The 20760-nt window shown below is 42.4% G+C and overlaps 1 protein-coding gene across 2 annotated transcripts in view; it reads right to left on the bottom strand.

Moving 5' to 3' along the window:
* csmd3b (CUB and Sushi multiple domains 3b) overlaps positions 1–20760 on the bottom strand; it is a 1253873-nt gene that overhangs the window by 682611 nt on the left and 550502 nt on the right. For both annotated transcript variants that reach the window (XM_051936007.1, XM_051936008.1), the window contains exon 5: positions 6985–7192. In XM_051936007.1, the coding sequence (XP_051791967.1) occupies positions 6985–7192 (208 nt within the window). The remainder of the gene's footprint in view (positions 1–6984; positions 7193–20760) is intronic.

The following is a 20760-nucleotide window of genomic DNA, read 5'->3' as shown; positions in this document are numbered from 1 at the left end:
GGAGACACACGGATTTTTGTTTCCCATATAGCCCGGAAGTACTTCCAAGTCATGGGGATGGAAGAACAGAAGTACTTCCGGGCTGAAGAAAAATGTAATTCTCCACCTGACCCGGAAGTGCTGACAAGTCACGTGAACAGAAGAGGAGAATCACTTCCGGGTCAAGGACTATATAAAGGACTGGTGGAGACCCAGCAAGAGAGCTGGAGTTGGGAGGGAGCGTGACGGACTGCTGGGAGGAGAGGAGGAAATTTATTGTGATTATTCATTGTGTGTTTATTGTGGCTGTGGAGCTGTAGAGGCACTATTTAAAAGAAGAAAATTAAAAATACTTCTTAGTGCTTTTAAATCTGTGTGTTCGGAGCATCTATCTGTTGGGGAAAACAGTGGGCAATAGTGCCACCTAGCGTCTGTTTACTTACACTATCTATTCCTGCCAACTATGCTAAATGTCTATCATACAGTAGCTTGTACATTTATCTGTTTATCAATCTACACTCATATGAAAAAGTAAGTACACCCATTGGAAATGGTTTTCCTTGTCAAGACTTCCGCACTGACACAGTAGACCTTCATGCCAGCAGTGCCTACCGACAAAGGTGAACGATACAAATTACACACTAAACTGACATGATGTGTCCATTCTCATAATTTAAATTTAAATATAAACAGATTTGTCACGTGGAAAAACGTCAGCCCACCCCTACATTGCTCGCAACTTTCAATCCATGAAATTAGACGATATGGAAATTGGAGGTCTCCCTCCTTCCCAATGCATTATTTTTTTTTTTACCAACTTTTCAAATGGAATAAAAGCACCATTATTAAATAAAACAGTGGAGATGGGTAATGCCCTTTGTTATTTATTATTGATTTGTTTTCCAAGTGGTGCTTTACTATCATCAAAGTCAGGATTATACCGTGTCAGTGGTGTCAATGCTGTTTTCATTTTTTCCATAGGAGGTTGCTTTCCTTAACATGTGTAGTAACCTCCTTCACATGCTCTCCAACTCAGTGATGGCAGGTGTGAGCCATGCTGGGCCAGTAACATCACCTCCAGAAGGGACCTCCAAATCAACATCATAATTTAGAAGGCAGGATGCCCTCTGAACCTGCCGGAGGCAGCGATGGAAGAGAGAAAGAAGACAAAACTGATCCATCTCAAGCTTCTCATTTCTGGCCCATCCAACTTCTTCTCCTGCACTCCCTTCACTGTCCATGTCTCAGCTCGAGGTGTCATTGGTGGTTTTACGACCGTCTAAAGAACATAACCTATTATATTATATATAACTAGAAGAAGTGGCCTGGGAGAGGGAAGTCTGGGCATCTCTGCTCAAGCTACTGACCCCGCGACCCGACCTCGGATAAGCGGAAGAGGATGGATGGATGGATGGATAATTATATATAATATTATTATAGTGTATTATATATTATTCCTCGATCACACAGCACTCCGGATACTATCTTCTAATCGCTCCATCCACACTGCACTCCATCTCGGTATCTAATTGTCCATCTTGGGCTACCACTGATCCCAGATATTTGAACTTCTCCACTCTTTTCAGCAGCTCCCCCTCCTCATTGAGCCTCACATATTCTGTCCTCTTCCTCCTATTTATCTTTAACCCTCATTCTTCCAAAGCCCTTCTCCATTCTCCCAACTTCCCCTCCACTTCCTCCATTTCTGGTGCCACACAACATGATGTTCTCAGCACAGCGTATCCAACATGACCTCCAGTAATGAAACCACTGGCTGTTTAAAAGCAGACTCCAGCGTTTCGTCTGATTTCACATTTGTGCCATGCCCGTTACACAGGTTGGCAGATGTTTTGTCACAATGCGCCACCCTGCCCGTCAGTGCTGGGTCAGGGCACTCGGAGCTCATCGCTTTCACGATACAAAAGACCCTCCAGGAAATTGTCACCAATGTTTATGAATGTCAGAAGAGAAATGTCGACCTTTAAAGAACCCCAAAGCGTGATTTCGATTATGTTAATCTAATATTCTGGATGATAGCGTAATGAAGTGTGTTCATTTTAGATTTAACTAGCTGCACTAATTAACTTACAGGGCCTTAAATGTTTCACAGGCTTTTAATTAGTTAAACCGAAAAACTCCATTAAGGCAAAAGTCACTGCAAGGTGTTAATATAATAATATAATAAAACTTTATAATCGTGAAAGATTCTGAGGTGACAGCAGTGCCCGGACAGTTCTGGGTTATCCAACCCTCCAGGAAAGAATGGAAATAATACCTGGACAAAAAAAATAAGAGTCACCGTCGGTGTAAGAGGTGACAGACACTTCAGACACCTGCAGAGCGAATCCCGTCCTGCAAACCAGGGCTTGTAGGGGGACGAGGAGTAGTGGTGCGCCACGTTTGTTTGGTTCTCTCCATGAAAAGTGGGTCGGGATTAGCAAACAGAGGATTTAGCATTCAGCCGTTGTGCCATGTCACACGTATGCACCTGGGGACCACCTTCCTGACTCTGAGTGAGGTAAGCAGTTCCACTCCATGGCGAGAGGGGGCACCGACTCCAACGGTATCTTCTCTTTCCCTCATAGCTGCCTGAGGCGGACGTCTAGCTCCGCCCACATCAATCAGAGAAGACTCCTCCCCTCCTGCGCCAACACTAGAAAAAGGAACCGCCCAGAGAAGGTGTGGCCAGTGTTTGACCTGCCAGAGCTCTGACTGCGTTGCAAACCCGACACCAGCCATGTTTTTTTTTTTTGCTTTGTTCCTCTTAACTTTTGTTATAATTTAAAGGGGTGACCGGGCTGGTACCCTGACCTTTTGCCTGCATACCCAGCCACGTTACAATAGAAAGTTGCTAATGTTGTGTCATAGAGTACCATCCAACAGGTCGTCCAGCCTTGAACTACACACCTGCTAATCACCACCAGAGATGGCGCCCTCTCATAGGAACCATTGCCACATGTCACACATTGTGACAGAAAACTGCTTTTCCACCAGGCAAGAATTGTCACAGACCATCAGCACAGTTGCACCACTGCTTACTGAGAAGGAAACTGCATGGCATGTATACGTTAGGGGCAGAGTACCACAGAAAAGGCCATCGATAGGAGCTGTGGACAAACGTGCACGGTGACAGCAGAGCCACAAATGCAGGACTGCAAATGTCTGATCAGGCCCGATGAGTAAAATGCCTCCTTGTACTCGAATGACATGAGGTGACAGGTACATCGGAAACCACATGAAGCCTTTCATAAGTGGACATTCAAGGAGGAGTTGCCTCTTGATCGTCTTGGGGGTTCTAATTATAAGGAAATGGGTCCTTTGGTTGAGGTGATGAGGCACTTGAACCAGAAGGGCTAACGCTGGGCTGCTGGATGACCTTCTGTGCTTCTGTCTCCAGAGTCAACGTAGAATGTCTTCCAAGACGACAATCCTCAAAGAAGAGCATTCTGATGCTTTCTCGCATCTCGACTGGCTCTCCAAATCCCCAGTCTGTGGGACTTTTTGAAGCAACGAATGAAATTCGGTGCTGGGAAGAGTGGATGAAAATCAACGTCACCTACATCGTGCCAATGTGTCCATGCCAGACAGACCTGAAGCTGCTCTTCGGTCTCACTTCTTCGGAGTTATGCACTGTTAGATGAGTTATAGCCAGGGGCATAACACGAGTTTAGTTTATTTAACATCATTGTACCTTCCTAAGAATCTCGGGGGCGACACGTTACGGCCCCAAAGGTGCACCTAGGATAATGACGCCCAATTCCACCACAGAGTTGTACTGCCAAAAGGCAGGAATATCTGGTGCTGCTGCAGAGAGTCGTGTGCAGACCACCACAAGATTGACTGGCAGTGGTCCGTACACAACCACGATACTTGACATGGCAGGCACCCCCATTGGCTCTGGTTATCAGACACGGGGAAGTGGCACACCGCTCACTGCAGCTGAAGTGATGGAAGGGACCACAAACCCCTAAATGATTTGGAGCCCAGGCCTGAAAGCCCCTTCTAGCCACTTGGCTTTGGGGTCTGACTGATGCCCAGGGCAGACTCAAACTCAGGCCCCCTGATATTCTGAATGCTGCATAAAACCGAGAACGTCCGAGATCATTAAGAGCATTTAGTGAAGTGCGTAGGCATTAAATCCGGTTGCTTTTCCACTTTATCCCTGGAATTCTGCTTTTTGCCACAACTTTTTTTTTTTTCTTTGAAAATGCAGTGTGATGAAATTAAATAGAAAGACTGAAAGTCTGCACGGATCGCACCGTCTGGGTTCCCATGGCAATAAAATCACCACGAAGCTCGAAGAGGTTTTCAAATGTCACTTGGCTGCAGTTTGGTTGAATAACTTTCCTGAACTTTGAACTATGAAAAAATAAGTTTCTTCGGCTTTTGCTCTGCAGAAGAACAACACCGAGTGCCCTCTCAACTCGAGAAGAGCGACGTTTCATCTGCCTGCGACCATTGGTGCCGCGCAAGCACAGGGAGTCACTCGCGCCGCCAGGCTGGGACATCGGTTTGCTTCTTTAAAGACGACACATTTAGAAATGCAGAGGGCTGCGAATTAACCTCCAATAAATTCAGCAGTTTGTATTGCTGTCCAAACACTCAGGCCTTCCTTTGTGGTGCATACTGAGCACAAGAAAAGGACAAAGAACACAAAATCACATCAATGCAGCAAACACTTCGCTGCCTCAGAGCCACACGCTCACTTCCAGCCTTAGTGGGCTCTCCGTACACAACCACGATACTCAACATGGCAGGCACCCCCATGGGCTCTGGCTATCAGACATGGACAAGTGACACACTGCTCACTGCAGCTGAAGTGATGGAAGTGACCACAGACCCTTTGGGAACGTGGAGAGATTAGATAAGAGTTCAGTCAAAATCCCTCCATCTGGACCACTCAATTATTACCTTCTTAAGGAGCAGAGAAAACGGAATTATTATATAGCGCCTTTACGTCTATGTATCTACAATATATTGTAGATCAATTAAATATTACCATTCACATTTATCTATCATTATATGTTGCCTTTAACTTTAATGTATAATATAGCACCTTTCACATCTATCTATAATACAGTGCCTTTTCATGTCCTTCATACCAATCTATGTGTACCTCAGACAGTGCCTTTCACATCTCTCTATCTAATAGTACCTTTTACACCAATCACTCCATTCTATGGTGCCTTTTACATTGATTGGTCTATTAAATAATGCTTAACACATTTACCAGCTATCATCTATCTATCTATTCATTATACGATGCCTTTCAAATTGATATATTGACATTTTTATAGTGCCTTTCACATCTCTCAATTTAGTAAATAGTGCCTTTTACTGCAATCAATCTATTATATAGTACCTTTCACATGTATCCATCTATTAAATAGTGCCATCTATCTATCATTACATCTGTAACATAGTACATTCATATAGTGACTTTCATAACTTTGTTTATAATATAATGAACATAGTGCCTTTTACATCTCTATATAATATAATGCATTTCTCACCTTTTTATTTATAATACTCTGACACTTTATAGTGCCTTTCACATCAAGCAATTTATAATATGGTGCCAATCTTGTAGCTCTATTACCTTCTATACATAATATAGTACCCCTATCCCATTCATCTATCTATTATTTAGTGCCTTTCATCTATCTAATCCTGCCTACTATACCAAATTCTATTATATTGTGCCTTTCATATCTATCTACCTCTCTATCTAATCCTGCCTACGACACTAAAACTAAATTCTATCCAATCCTGCCTACTACACTAATATTAAATTCTCTCTCTGTTATTATATATATATATATATATATATATATATATATATATATATATATATATATATATATATATATACATATATACACATATATACATATACATATATATATATATATATATATACACACATATATATATATATATATATATATATATATATACATACATACATACCTACGTATACATATACATACCTATCTAATCCTGCCTACTATACCAAATTCTATCATATAGTGCCTTTCATATCTATCTATCTATCTAATCCTGCCTACTATACTAAATTCTATCTATCATTTACTGCCTTTTATATCTATCTAATCCTGCCTACTATACCAAATTCTCTCTATCATAATATATTGTCTTTCCTATCTTGTATAGTGCCTTTCATATCTATCCCTGCCTACTACACTAAAACTAAATTCTATCTAATCCTGCCTACTATACCAAATTCTATCATATAGTGCCTTTCATATCTATCTATCTAATCCTGCCTACTATACTAAATTCTATCATTTACTGCCTTTTATATCTATCTAATCCTGCCTACTATACCAAATTCTCTCTATCATATAATATAGTCTTTCCTATCTGTTATATAGTGCCTTTCATATCTATCCCTGCCTACTACACTAAAACTAAATTCTATCTAATCCTGCCTACTATACCAAATTCTATCTATATCTATCTATCTATGCAATCCTGCCTACTACACCACATTCTCTCTATCATATATTGTCTTTCCTATCTCTCTATCGGTTATATAGTGCCTTTCATATGTATCTCTCAGTCTGTAACAGGTCATGCCTATCTAAGTAGTCACCCAGGCTGTGATCAGACTCCCCAGATTTAACTTCACATTTCCTTAATTAAACTCTCTTTTAAATGGCTTGGCACCCCAGTGCAGTCAGTCGGATAGACGCAGAGTTAAGACTTCTTTTCCCCCCACCTGTCCAGGTGAGACCCCAGGCTGACAGCGCCAACTCACTTAAATGGCTCGGTTACTTTTAAACACACTCATGCAGAATGTCCAATTCCGTTGTCAATCCAAAACAATATCATTGCATGCACATGACAATGCAAATGGTGTCACATCACTTTTCCATCATTATGACAGTAAAGCCCCCTCCCTCCGGTCGCCCCAGTCCCCCCTCCCACCCACCTCCCCCCTCAGTCATTAATACACAGAAGAAGATGAAATCAGGGACTCACCATATTGTCGGTGGTTCTGACCCTTCAACTTCCAAGTAGTCGTACTTCTCCTCCATCTGGAAGTCTGTAAAAATGATGGAGATGGTGTCTCCAGGGTCTGCAAGAATGGTCCATGTACAGTCCGCACTATTGTAATATTCATTGGGGAAATTTGGGCTTGAAATGATCCCACTTGCACCTCTTAGAGTACCACCACATGTGTCCTCAGCTGTCAAATACAGAAAGATTTCTGTTAGCTATCTTTCTTGACTTCGGTACTTAATCAAATGAAAACGGGATTGAATGATAACAGCTGATTCGATTAGAATTGGTTTGGTTTGGGTTTTGGTTTTATTTTCCCCAATACATCAGAATTTTAATTTTTTTTTTGTTTTGTTTGCTTTTTAATTTTAAACGAAGTCAGCAATTCCTTTGCAATATTCAAATATGTGCCAATGAAGAAAACATGTCAGACTAATGCAGACTGTATATGGAATACATTTACCACCTTTTATTAGACTAACATAAATTCAAGGAAAATATGCTGAAGCTTTCTTCACCTTCAAGGCCACTGAGACTCTTCATTAGTATGTGAAATGACTGTAGATGGGCCGATAGCTGCCGCAGTACTGGGAATTTTTTTTATCTTTGTCATCTTTTTAATCCGTTAGTCCAATACAAGGTTTTAAAACAACTTCCAAATACATTCTCTGATACATTAGAAAGATGCCGTCACTTACCGTTTCAAGGACTCTTAATTCAATTTGCAAAAGACGGCTTAAACTTATTAGTACTTTGCCTGCGTTCGTGTTCAATAGACATTTACAAGGAAGAAAGAAAAAAAAAAAGCACGGAAAAAAGGACTTTTTTGTGTCATTTAATGGGTAATGCACATCACCTTGCCCTTAACGTTTATTACTATTATTTCTCTGAAAACCCTTTCTTCTTTTAATGCATGGCTGATGCAGCCTGTCCTTTTCTCTCTTTTGCCCTAATGGTTGAAACAAACCACGAGCAGGATGGATTCCCACCTTTGAGCGCGGCTCTATTCAGGGAGTCGCTTGTTCATTTTCTTTTTACGATGGAACAAAAGAGTTGAGCCTGAGTGAAGGGGGTTCACATTTAAAGGGGGACGTCTGCTGACAAATGGAACGAGAAGACAACAAGGCACGCGATTGCACCGCAGCGCATCACAGCTGCTTAACATCAGACGCACACTCTGCGCATTGAGCGGACCTCTTCTTGAGGAGGGCATATTTGCCTTCTTGTTGATCTGCCGTGTAAAACTGGAAAATGAAAGACTGAGCAGAAGCGACCCTCCGATTGAAATGGACGATCCCAACCTGCTGCCTTGTTTCGATCAGTTGGAAATGGAATTGTCACAGACTGAGCTGCTGTGAATCTGAAATCTCAAAAGAGGGGGAAAAAATAACGTCAAACCCCGGCAAGAAATCAATAAATGGCAACATACGGAGCCTTACAGATAGATTTCTTTTGCACAAAGCACAATCTTCTTGACACAAAAAAGATCAGATGGAGTTGCCTGACAGAAAATCCCAAAGCAAATAATCCTAAAAATTATAAATCCAGCAAGAATCATCACGAAACAGAGCAGCAAGGTTAACAAATCCAGTCGATCACAAAATGGCACAGAAATCAGCAAGCGTATTCAACAAACCGCAAGGCTCTCCTAAGCCTTTATATGGCCGAGGCCAGCCCCTTGAAGGTGATGGGCAGGTGGGGGGACCACCCACAAGCCACATGACACATACTGTAAGCATAAAGAAACGAAACACTCGACAACCAGAAAATCGTGCCTGCGAAAATTTCGCAAGAATAAAAGCATTAATGAAATGAGATTATTTTAATAAGTAGTGACTCCATATTAGAATGGTCACATGATTAGTATGGGATGTTATTATTCAATACAAAGTGTCACATGAACAGGTTGACAGAACATATTGGAAATGCAGGGCACATGGAAGTCAGTATGTGTTGTCACACACGCGTGCATTGGAGGCAGCTAAAGGGTCTAAAGGAGAGTAATGTACTTCCATGCCAGACCAGGGGATGGCGGAGTGCGCGGATTCTTTTTCTCACTTTCCTGCAGACCATTCACGGGAAATCCTGCCTGGCCCCAATGACATCACCTCCGTTTCCGGGCCTCTTTGGATGATGTCACTTGCGGCTCTGGGGGCCCTTGGAAGTGTCACTTCCAGTCCCCAGGACTCTCTTGATGATTGTTACTTCCAGTCCCGGGGCCTTTGGATGATGTCACTTTCGGTATACAACCCATGGAAGAAGAGCCTTCCAGGTCTAGCCCTTTTGATGAGATCACGTCTGGGGTCCGAGCCTATGGTAGAGGACCCTTTATGATGTCATTTCCCTTTCTGGCCTTTAAAGCTGCCATGTTCAACTCGCTTATCAGTTCAATCTTTGACTCTGATCTGTGCACATCAGTGCTATCAATTTAATTTAATATTTCTGCAGCCAGGAAATAATTATACGGGTGGCTGTCCCAAACCATATTTTAGGACTCATGTCTCTGGTTTTTGTGACAGTGTGAAGTGTGGCCGTCAGGTAATGTAGTATACCGACTTAATTGTCGGAAAACGCAATCTGTTGCATAAACGTTATTGTCAGCGAAAATATTCCGCCATGTGTAACCCACAAATACCTGTACGTTTAACTCTGGTTTCGATGTCGCTCTGGAAAATGTCGTGTACATCTGGCCTGACAAATAAACTCCAACGTTATTAAACGTTTCTCATTGTGACTCGGTGACGGTCATACAATGTGTTAAACGAACGGGGAATTGCCTTCGCTGAAATATAAAGGGAATATCTTGGTTTGAGTTGTCCGTGTTACGGAATCCCTGTAGTTTTTCCGTCGTAATGTTTCTCGTTGTCTGGCGGTTTGCCACTGCTCTTCAGAAAGGTCGTGTGTGCGATTCGTTTTTCGTTCACCATCAGGGTGCAAAGACTTGCCACCGCTGATCTTCAGATACTGTTGCTCTGTGGTTTGTCGTACGTCATCTCGCCTGTGCTGGTTGGTCTGCCGTGATGTCGATGTTTCTGCTTCTGTGCATTGGTGTGAGTATGTAGGCCGATGAGAGCGGTTCTGTTGGTCTGTTGTGACTTTTCATTTTACCAGGAGGCTTACGTTGAAGTGAAGGATAAAGGAGGTGTAAAATGGCAGTGTCATAATGGAGTGTCTGTGGTGGGTTGGCACCCTGCCCGGGATTGGGTCCTGCCTTGTGCCCTGTGTTGGCTGGGATTGACTCCAGCAGACCCCCGTGACCCTGTGTTCGGATTCAGCGGGTTGGAACATGGATGGATGGATGGATGGATAATGGAGTGTCGGTCAGAAACAGCGTATGCACTGAATAAACAAATACCAGAGTCGATAATTGGTCAGAGCTGAAGCCTAAGGCCCAAACTCTGCAGGAGCACGGATTTCTCACTCTTGTTGTGAAAGAATATAGTAGTTGTGTCAACCGTTGTTTATATCGAGCACGGACGAACACAAGCAAAATAATATAAGGATGTTAACATAAGCAACAAACACAGCAGGCGTAAATGAGAAACCCGACCACCGAGTCTATCCTTGGAGGAAACGTCACAAAAGCGAAAGGCTGGTGAAGCCTCCAAAGAGACAAAGCAGGCCAGCCTAGAAGAGGCTCACCCCAGTCCGGCTAGCCCCACAACTACTACCCGCTGGCGTCCATACTAGCAGGGCAGACTTCACCCCTCTTATAATCATTGTAAGAGGCGGCCGTGACACCCCTGAGTTGGAAGGACAGGAGAAGGCAGCTTTGTGAGGACACTGCCTCCTCCAAGATGCTAGATGGCAGCTCTCATGGACTGCAGTGGTGCCCTGGATTCCCACAGGTGACGCAGGTACCATGGGACTCTGTAGGAAGTTGGTGGGACACGAAGTTCTCAGCTATAGCCCGGATCATGAGGTCAGAAATCTCAACGTACTTCCAGGCTGAATAAAGAATTCTAATTTTCCGTCTGACACGGAAGTTCTGGCAGGTCACATGGACGGAAAAGCAGAAGCACTTCCAGGTCAAAGGCTATTTAAAGGACTGTCGGGAACACCGCAAGGGAGCTCGAGTCAGAAGGAGGTGAACAATGCTTGCTAGAAGAAAGAGATAGAGAAAGAAAATGATTGTGTATTTGTGCTGGATTTACTTGCCTGATTATTGTGGTGGGTGGCATGGTGGCACAGTGGTAGCGCTGCTGCCTCGCAGTGAGGAGACCAGGGTTCACTTCCTGGGTCCTCCCTGCGTGGAGTTTGCATGTTCTCCCCATGTCTCCGGTTTCCTCCCACAGTCCAAAGACATGCAGGTTATGTGCATTGGTGATTCTAAATTGTCCCTAGTGTGTGCTTGGTGTGTGGGTGTGTGTGCCCTGTGGTGGGCTAGCACCCTGCCCGGGGTTTGTTTCTTGCCTTGCGCCCTGTGTTGGCTGGGATTGTCTCCAGCAGACCCCCATGACCCTGTGTTAGGATATAGCGGGTTGGATACTGGATGGATGGATGATTGTGGCTGTGGTGCTTAGAGGCACTGTATAAGAAAAGAGTTAAAAAAATATCTTCTTGGTGCTTTTACCTAGCGTCCTGTCTGTCTGTCTGTTGGGTTTAAGAGGAAACAGTGCCACCTAGGGTCCACAATCATATAATGTCCCGAATTCAGGCTGCTCCTTGAATAGCATCATCTCATCATCATCACCTCCTCTAATGTGAGGTACGGTGGACTCACCAAGTACTCGGTGCCCTTCACCTTCTGCACACTTTACTTAGTTGCAGTTCTGATTTTAAAATCGATTCATTTGTCATGTTTGACCAAAACATGTTTGCAAATTTATTACAAATCCAAAACAGAACTCGCTCCTTCCTCAGAGTATTCAGACCCGCTGCCGTGGCACTCCAAATTGTGCTCAGGTGCCTCCTGACTGCTTCAATTCCTCCTTGAGAATTTTCCAGAACTTGATTGGAGTCCACCTGTGGCCAAACTGAATTGACCGGACAGGCACTCGTGAACTGATGTGTGTAGAAGGCCCAACAATTCTCACTGCACGTCAAGGCAAAGAGCAGGACTTGACGTCTAAAGAACTCTCTGTAGACCTCCGCAAACAAACTGTGGACAGCCACAGATAGGGGGACAAGGGGATCAAACCAGTTTTTAAAGCTTGGAGAGTTCCCAGGAGCCCATTGGCCTCAAGAATTATGACGGGGAAGAAGTTGGGAACCATCAGGACTCTACCTTAGAGTTGATCGTCCAGCCAAACTGAGTAACGGGCCAGAAGGTGATTAAGAAACCGTTTGGTCCCTCTATCAGAGCTTCAGAGGTCCTTTGCTGAAATAGGCGAGCTTGTCTGAACTCCGTAACATGCCTTTTATATTAAAATGGCTGACTCCCGCTTGGAGGTTTAGCACACGGCATTTAAATGACTCTGAGATCATAAGAAAAAAAAAAAGATTTTCTGGTCTGACGAGACCAAAACTGAACTTGTGTGGTGCAGACCAGGCGCTGCTCATCTCCTGCCTTAATAAAATCCCTACGGTGAGGCACGGTGGTGTCAGCATCTTGCTATGGGTACACAGATACTGCTCAGAATTGAGGGGAGGATGAATGAGGCCAAACACAGAGGGGTCCCTTGAAGAACACTTGCTCCAGAGTGCACGTGATGGTTTACCTTTAATCACCCGTGACCTGACGCAAAGAGCCAAGACGACAAAGCTGGAGAGGCTTTGGGACAAGCCACTTGATGCCCTTGGTGTGGTCCAGACTTACAGCCCACAGAACCAGAGGTGTAGCTAGAGTTTTCAGCACCCGGGGACAACTGAAGATTTTGCGCCCCCTGCTGTTTCCCAAAATGCAATGGGGAAAGGAAAGAAAATTTCAAAATGGCACCTCCTGGATGCTACGCCCGGGGACAGATGTCCCCCCCTTGCCCCCCCCAGCTACGCCACTGCACAGAACATGTGTGGAGACCCCTGAAAGTGGCAGTTAACAGATGTTTCCCCATCCAATCTAATGAAGCTTGAGAGGATCTGCCTGCCAGGGAGAAGGAGATATACGGACAAATCCAGGTGTGCAAAGCTTGTAGGGACTTCCCCAAGACGACTCGAAAGATGGAATTGCTGCCAAAGGGGCTTCTACAAAGTACTGAATTTAGGATCGGAATACTTCTAGGAGTGAGAGATTTGAGTTTTGGATTTTAAGACGTTTGCAGACTTTTCTGTAAAATGTTTTCACTTAGTCGTTATGGGTTATTGACTACAGTAATGGGCAAAGATTACAAATGTATCCATTTAAAATGACCTCTTCAAAACAGGAAAGTGTGCAGAAAGTGAAAGGGGTCTTTATGAATCCACTGGAGGTAAATGAAAAGTGCAAAATGCTACAGTTCTTTAAGTCACTAAACACACCCAGACTATTATTTCTACTCCTACAGTATATTTTCTACTACGAGGTAAGCAGTACCACTCCGGGGTGTAGGGGGGCACTCTCACTAATGGTATCTTCTGTTTGCCCCACAGCCCAGAGAGAAGACGCCCAGTGAGGGCACGCAGTACTGTCAGTGATGTCACGAACAAGCCCCACCCCTGACACCATAAAAGGCGACGCCCTCAGAAGGTGTGACCAGGATTCAAGTCCTGTGGAGAAGAGGACAGCAGCACAGATTGTGCCATTGTGCACCCTTTTCTTTCCTTTTATTGCAATTAAAAACGGGGATTACTGGGTCGGTACCCCAACTGGCAGACTCTGGCAGTTCCAAACTGGTCCTCTAGCACCCGTCACACTTTATATGGAAACAAACTGAAGATAAAATAATTCAATTCACTGAGGGTAAAAAAACAAAAAAACAAAACAAAATGAGCTCAAGCTTTGATATCTTCATTATCTTTATGGTTTATGAAATGCATAACTCCTGTTTACTTTTCATTCATTTCGTGTAAAGATTACGCTAACAAATCCCGTATGACACTCAGTGTTGATAAAAATCATCAAAAATGTAACAGCGTAAGACGAGAAGATTCCTTCAACTATTCAAAAAAAAAAAATACTGACCTTCAAAAGAAGTATGATCCAATTTTTTAAACCATTCAACTGTAAAGACGTTCACAGTCAATTGAGTTTATAAATCTTTAACCGCCTTAACTCTGTGACACTGCTGATTTACGTCGATGGTCTTTATGCTCGGACCCTTCTGAGTACATAAAAGGAACAGCCGCCCGCACCCAGCAGACGCGGCACCGCTGGCACAGGCCTGAACTTGGCTCTACATGGCGAGCTTCTTCTCCTTGGAGAGTCTGATGTGAAATACGGCGCATCTAACTTGATGGCTTTCTAGTCTGACTGACCCCTAACCCCTTCAATCTCACCAAACCTGAAAGGATCTGCCAGGAAGAATGGGGGGGGGGGGGGAATTACTGTGCAAATTCGGGGGCACAAAGCTTGTGGGGACTTCACCAAAAAAAAATAAAATCAGGAGTGGTCTCCTGTAGACTTTCTACTATACTCAGATATGGAGATGGATATTTGAGGAGTAAACCGCAACACAAGGATTATATTTTTATATCATGTATATTAAAGAACTATCAACAACAAATCAAATCAAATGAATAATATATTGAACAATTATTATAAAAAGTGGAATAAACGGGACTCTGCAGCTGCATGAATAAATGGTAAAGTACCACTTCCAGTTAGCGGAAATAACCCAAAAGTTGAGAGAAATCTACGTTTTGTACCCAATACTTGTATGCAAATTTGGTTGACCCAAGTGAAAGCGAACTCAAGTTATTGTGCTTACATACACAGACAGACACGCACTATCAGGAGACAGGTTTACCACCCAACACACGGTTTATTTCTAGAATAAAGTGCACACATCACCAGCACCACCACAGTCCTCTTCTCTGCCGCCAGTCCATTCGACTCCACTGGCTACCTTTATAGGGCACCCAGAAGGACGCAATGAGCTTCTTCCAGCCATGTGTCCGGGTGTGGCGGACATGTGGTCAAATAAGGCTCTGGAAATGTCCATGCGCCCCCTGGTGGTGGCCACAGGCTCTGATGGGGTTGAGTCTCCCATGTTCGTGACCCGTAGCCTCACTGGAAACCAAAGAGGGTTTCGCTCTGTCGGCCCGGGAGAGAAACTGTCCTGGAAATACTCCCTCCCACCGGTCCATCCATGGTTAGGGCGTCCCGACCGGGCAAGGAATCCGGCCGTCCACCACAATATACACACACACGCACAGACACATGCAGACATAATCCCAAAAATTATATTTTTCGGACTTTAAAATGTCGATATTCATCCAAATCTCGAAATTGAATTTTAGGATGATTACAATACTTTCCCTACAAGCAGGGGCGGACTGGCCCTTAGGGCATTTGGGCAATGCCTGCTGGGCCACAGACTCTGGTCTGGTCATGGGCCGGCCGTTTCATGAAATAAACTTTATGTACTGGTTACTGTTTGACATTAAAATTAATTTCTAAACTACTAAACATTATCTATCTATCTATCATGGTATATCAGATAGGACTATATAAATCACAGTGATAGATAGATAGATAGATAGATAGATAGATAGATAGATAGATAGATAGATAGATAGATAGATAGATAGATAGATAGATTTACTTTATTAATGCCAAGGGGAAATTCACAATTTATTATGTCATCAAATTTTTTTAGTTGTCAGTACACAACGTTGCAGCGAAAAATTTGGTCAAAACTGCCTTTTGGTGATTTCTGTTTCGATACCGCTACATTTCGGTTAGCATATACATTATTGCAATTTATTTTATCTCATATCTAGTATTTAAATTTTTCGGTACTAATAATTAGTTTAGATTATGTATTCACGCAGAAATTAACGTGGCGGATCGTTTCGTGTCTCATTATAGTTTGCCTGCTCATTAAGGAAAAAAGAGACAACTAACTGGCCGGAGTTACGTCAATTAAAATGAAGGCAAAAGAAGTTAATGAGCAGAAACAACTGGTCACTAATGAAGAAGATGGTTAGAATGAAAACCTGCAGCCACTGCAGCCCTCCAGGACAGGAGTTCGACACCCGTGGTCTAAAACGTCAAGATTCATCAAAATCTCGACATCTAATTTTTTAACGATTCCAATACTTTCCCTATACTTTGTATATGAGAACATAGAAGCCTCTTTGGGAGCTTTGAGTTTTTTAACAAAGGACTGAATTAAGGGTCTGAATACTTCTGTGAAGTTTTTGATGTTGAATATATTTGCATACATTTCTGAATACACGTCTTCACTTTGTCATTATGGGCTATTGAGGGGAGACTGATGGGCAAAAATGGCCAATTTATCAATTTAAAGTGAAATCTACAACACCATAAAGTGTGCAGATATTTCAGGGGTCTCAGCACAGGTTCTCATCTCTCTGCCAGATGTCACGTCTCCCGCAGTTCTGAATCGCATTTCCATCACAAAATAAGCATCACTTTTGGATTACAGCCGCATATCTGGGAGCTCTTTAAGCACACAGCCATCATGGCGGTGAAACATTACAGGAAGGCCACCACCAGCCTGCCCTCTGATAAATCCTGCCTTAAATGTTGTAATGTTTACAGTGCAAGAAAAACGGAGGCGCAGGGTGTCACTTGATGGAGGTTTGGAAAATGGTAAAGGCAATAAATAAGACTGGCGTCAGCTCTCGCTTCATTATAAGGTCAATCAGAGCAGGAGTGGGCAAGCAAAGCCCATCAGTGGTGAACTTTCAACAGAAATGAGCAGATACGCCTCGGAAGAAACTGCTGAACCATGGAGTCCTGCAGTCCTTGGCTGGCCAGGTGATGCCACCTCGACCGAGGGATACTGAAAATATCTGGGGACTTCAGGAGGACACTTCAGACTCCCTGCTCTTCTGGCTGTTAGTGGGATGCAATCATTTCAGTGTGCTGGCACCACTAACACTCAGGCTGAACTGGGATGATACAGATATTCTCTAATCAAGAAATCTACAATTTTCTCCACCAGCTTAAAAAGTTGAACCTGTCCCAATCCGTGCCGAATGATAGGGACTGGCTACCTTTATAGGGCACCCGGAGGGACGCAATGAGCTTCTTTCAGCCACATTTCCGGATGTGGCGGATGTGTGGTCAAATAAGGCTCTGGAAATGTCCATGCGCCCCCTGGCGGTGGCCACTGGCTCCAGCAGGGTTGAGTCTCCCATGCTTGTGACCCGTAGGCCCCACTGGAAACCAAAGGGGGCTGCCCTCTGTCGGCCTGGGGGAGTAACTATTCTAGCAATACTCCCTCCCACCGGTCCTTCCATGGTCAGGGTGTCCCAGCCAAGCAAGGACTCCGGCTGTCCTCCACAATTCACACACACACACACACACACACACACACACACAGACAGACAGAATTCCAAAAATAGTATTTTTCAGACTCTAAAAATGTCGAGATTCATCCAAATCTTGAAATGGATGATTTTTGGATGATTACAATAATTTCCCTACAAGAAAGTAAATCAGACTCAGGGAGTTCTAAGACAGGGGTGTCAGACTCTGGGCCTGGAGGGCCGCAGTGGCTGCTGGTTTTCCCAACAGTTTTCACTGCTAATTAACTCCTTTCCCTTCATTTTCATAGCCCTGTTTTTAAGGATTCAGTCCTCTGAATTGATTCGTTTCTTCCTCAAATGACAGCCAAACAGAAATGAGACGTGAAACGAGCCGACAGATGACCAGCTAAACTGAGCTGTCAAACTCCAACCAATCTCTTAATGAGAAGCCGATTCTTGCCGTTAATTAAACCCGCTATTTAATTCCATGGCTTTTTGCTCCTCTCATTCTGCCACGGCAGACACTCCTTACTTACTCCGTAGCTGTCTAGTATAGCAGCGCATCTCATCATTCAGAGAGGGTCATCTGATTGGAGACACTTAATGAAATGTAGACCTGTAGACGTCACGGGTCAGGGAATGTGCCGGAAAAAAAAAAAATAAACACTCACCCGAGCAGCCATCTTATTCTGTTATTACTGTTAAGAAGAAATTACCAGACCCACTCGGCACATGAAGCTAAAGGGGGTCTCTGATTCATCTCTCTGTGTCCTCCTGATCTCCAAACACCTCCACTACTTTACTTTATAAAGACTTACTCCACGTATTACTGTCCATGAGTGCAACTCCTGACTGTCAAATTTGTATATATATTTCTCTTTTGATATATCATTATTTACTAGGGCTGTATGTGATTTTATTAAGGTACCATTGATTGTGCAGTGACTGACTGCGATGACTGACTGACTCACTCACTCATCACTAATTCTCCAACTTCCCGTGTAGGTGGAAGGCTGAAATTTGGTAGGCTCATTCCTTACAGCTTACTTACAAAAGTTAGGCAGGTTTCATTTCGAAATTCTACGCGTAATGGTCATAACTGGAACCTGTTTTTTGTCCATATACTCTAATGGAGGAGGCGGAGTCACGTATCGCATCATCACGTATTACGCCTCCTACGTAATCACGTGAAGTGAAAACAAGGAAGAGATTTACAGTACGAGTCAAACGCGGGAACGAAGGTAAATGACGTTAATTGTTGAGTGTCTTTTAATACTGTGTAAGCATACATATTAACAGATGTGCAATTAAACGTGTGCGTTTACGGGGTGATTTCTCAGGCTTAAAGCTCGAAGTGATCACTCGAGTGAAGGCAGCTTCACAAAAAAACAGATCCTTAACAAACTGTTATTGGTATATTTTCCCTCAATTTTAAAAGGTTTTCTTTTCTTCTTAATAAAAATTTAAAAGCAGAACTTCGCCGGTGCGAACCACGGGGATTTGAGCGACTGACGCATACAGACATATTCATGAGTGCAGGTACTTCGGAAACAAAGCACCATGTAAACCTAAAGTTTAAATTAAGTTCATAGACCTACAAAAGGTTGCCATTGATTTCAGGCAAGATTGCTTTTCTCCTGTACAACTATACATTGCATTCTCAAGAGTGTGCTTGCATGGCTTGGTCATATTACAACCGGAGTGCTGAACTGACAAACTGGTATACAAACAGAACAATTGTAAAATCAGGATTAAATAAAAAGGCTGCTTCCGTTAGCGAAGCAACGAAAAAGGAAGACCTTATATGATGTTCATTTATAAAACAGCGGAGAGGCTGTATGAAATCAGCTACACAAAAAAACAGATCCTTAACAAATTGTTAGTGGTATATTTTACCTCAATTTAAAAAGGTTTTCTTTTCTTCTTAATAAAAATTTAAAAGCAGTACTTCGCCGGTGCCAAGCGCGGTGATTTCAGCGACTGACACATACAGATATATTCATGAGTGCAGGTGCTATGGAAACAGAGCACCGTGTAAACCTAAAGTTTAAATTAAGTTCATAGACCTACAAAAGGTTGCCATTGATTTCAGGCAAGATTGCTTTTCTCCTGTACAACTATACGTTGCATTCTCAAGAGTGTGCTTGCACAGCTTGGTCATATTCCAACCGGAGTGCTGAACTGACGATAGATAGATAGATAGATATCTATACTAGCAAAATACCCACGCTTCGCAGCGGAGAAGTAGTGTGTTAAAGAGGTTATGTAAACATATATATATATATATATATACACACATAAACATATATAAATATATTTACATATCTACATATATATATATATATATATCTACATATATATATATATATATATATATATATATATATATATATATATATATATATATATATATATATATATATACACATATACACATCCACATATATATATACATATATATATACACATATCAACATATATATATATATATACACATACATATACACACATACATACACACACACACACACACACACACATTATATATATATATATATATATACACACACACATACATACATACATACACACATTTATCTATAAAGGAGAGTTGGGATCCGAGAGACTGTGTGTTTGTGGAGGGATGGAGAGTTAAGGCAGGTGTTGGAGTCACGTGATCATCTCCCCTCCCATTCACCTCATTTCATTCACTTCATTTCGCTCCGAGCTGAGCTCCGCAGCTGGCGCGGTCTTGCTGTTCTTGATTTGCTTTTCACATGGCCAACTATACGTTGCATGCTCAAGAGTAAGCTCAGCGCACAACTTGGTCATATTACAACCGGAGGAGCGAACTGACAACATGGTATACAAAGAGATCCTTAACAAATAATTATTGGTATAATTTCCCTCAGTTTATTATTTAAAATTTTAAAGCAGTACTTCGCCGCTGCGAAGCGCGGGTATTTTGCTAGTATATACATATACACACATATATACATATACATATATATATATATATATATATATATATATATACATATATACATACATATATATACACATTATATTATATATATATATATATATATATACATATATACATACATATATATACACATTATATTATATATATATATATATATATATATATATATATATATATATATATATATATATATATATATATATATATATATACATACACATATATATATACATATATATATACATATACTCACATACACACACTTAGTGGAACCTCACTTCACGACCATAATTCGTTCCAAAACTCTGGTCATAACACGACTTGGTCATGAACTGAAGTAATTTCCCCCAGAGGATTGTATGTAAATACAATTAATCCGTTCCAGACCGTACGAACTGTATGTAAACATATAATTTTTTTGAAGTTTTTGAGCACAAATATAGTTAATTATACCATAGAATGTACAGCGTAAT

Source organism: Erpetoichthys calabaricus, chromosome 13, assembly GCF_900747795.2.
Source record: "Erpetoichthys calabaricus chromosome 13, fErpCal1.3, whole genome shotgun sequence".
NCBI classification, from domain to species: Eukaryota; Metazoa; Chordata; class Cladistia; order Polypteriformes; family Polypteridae; genus Erpetoichthys; species Erpetoichthys calabaricus.
Note: the sequence above shows the minus strand (reverse complement) of the source record. Positions and strands in the feature narration are given on the sequence as shown.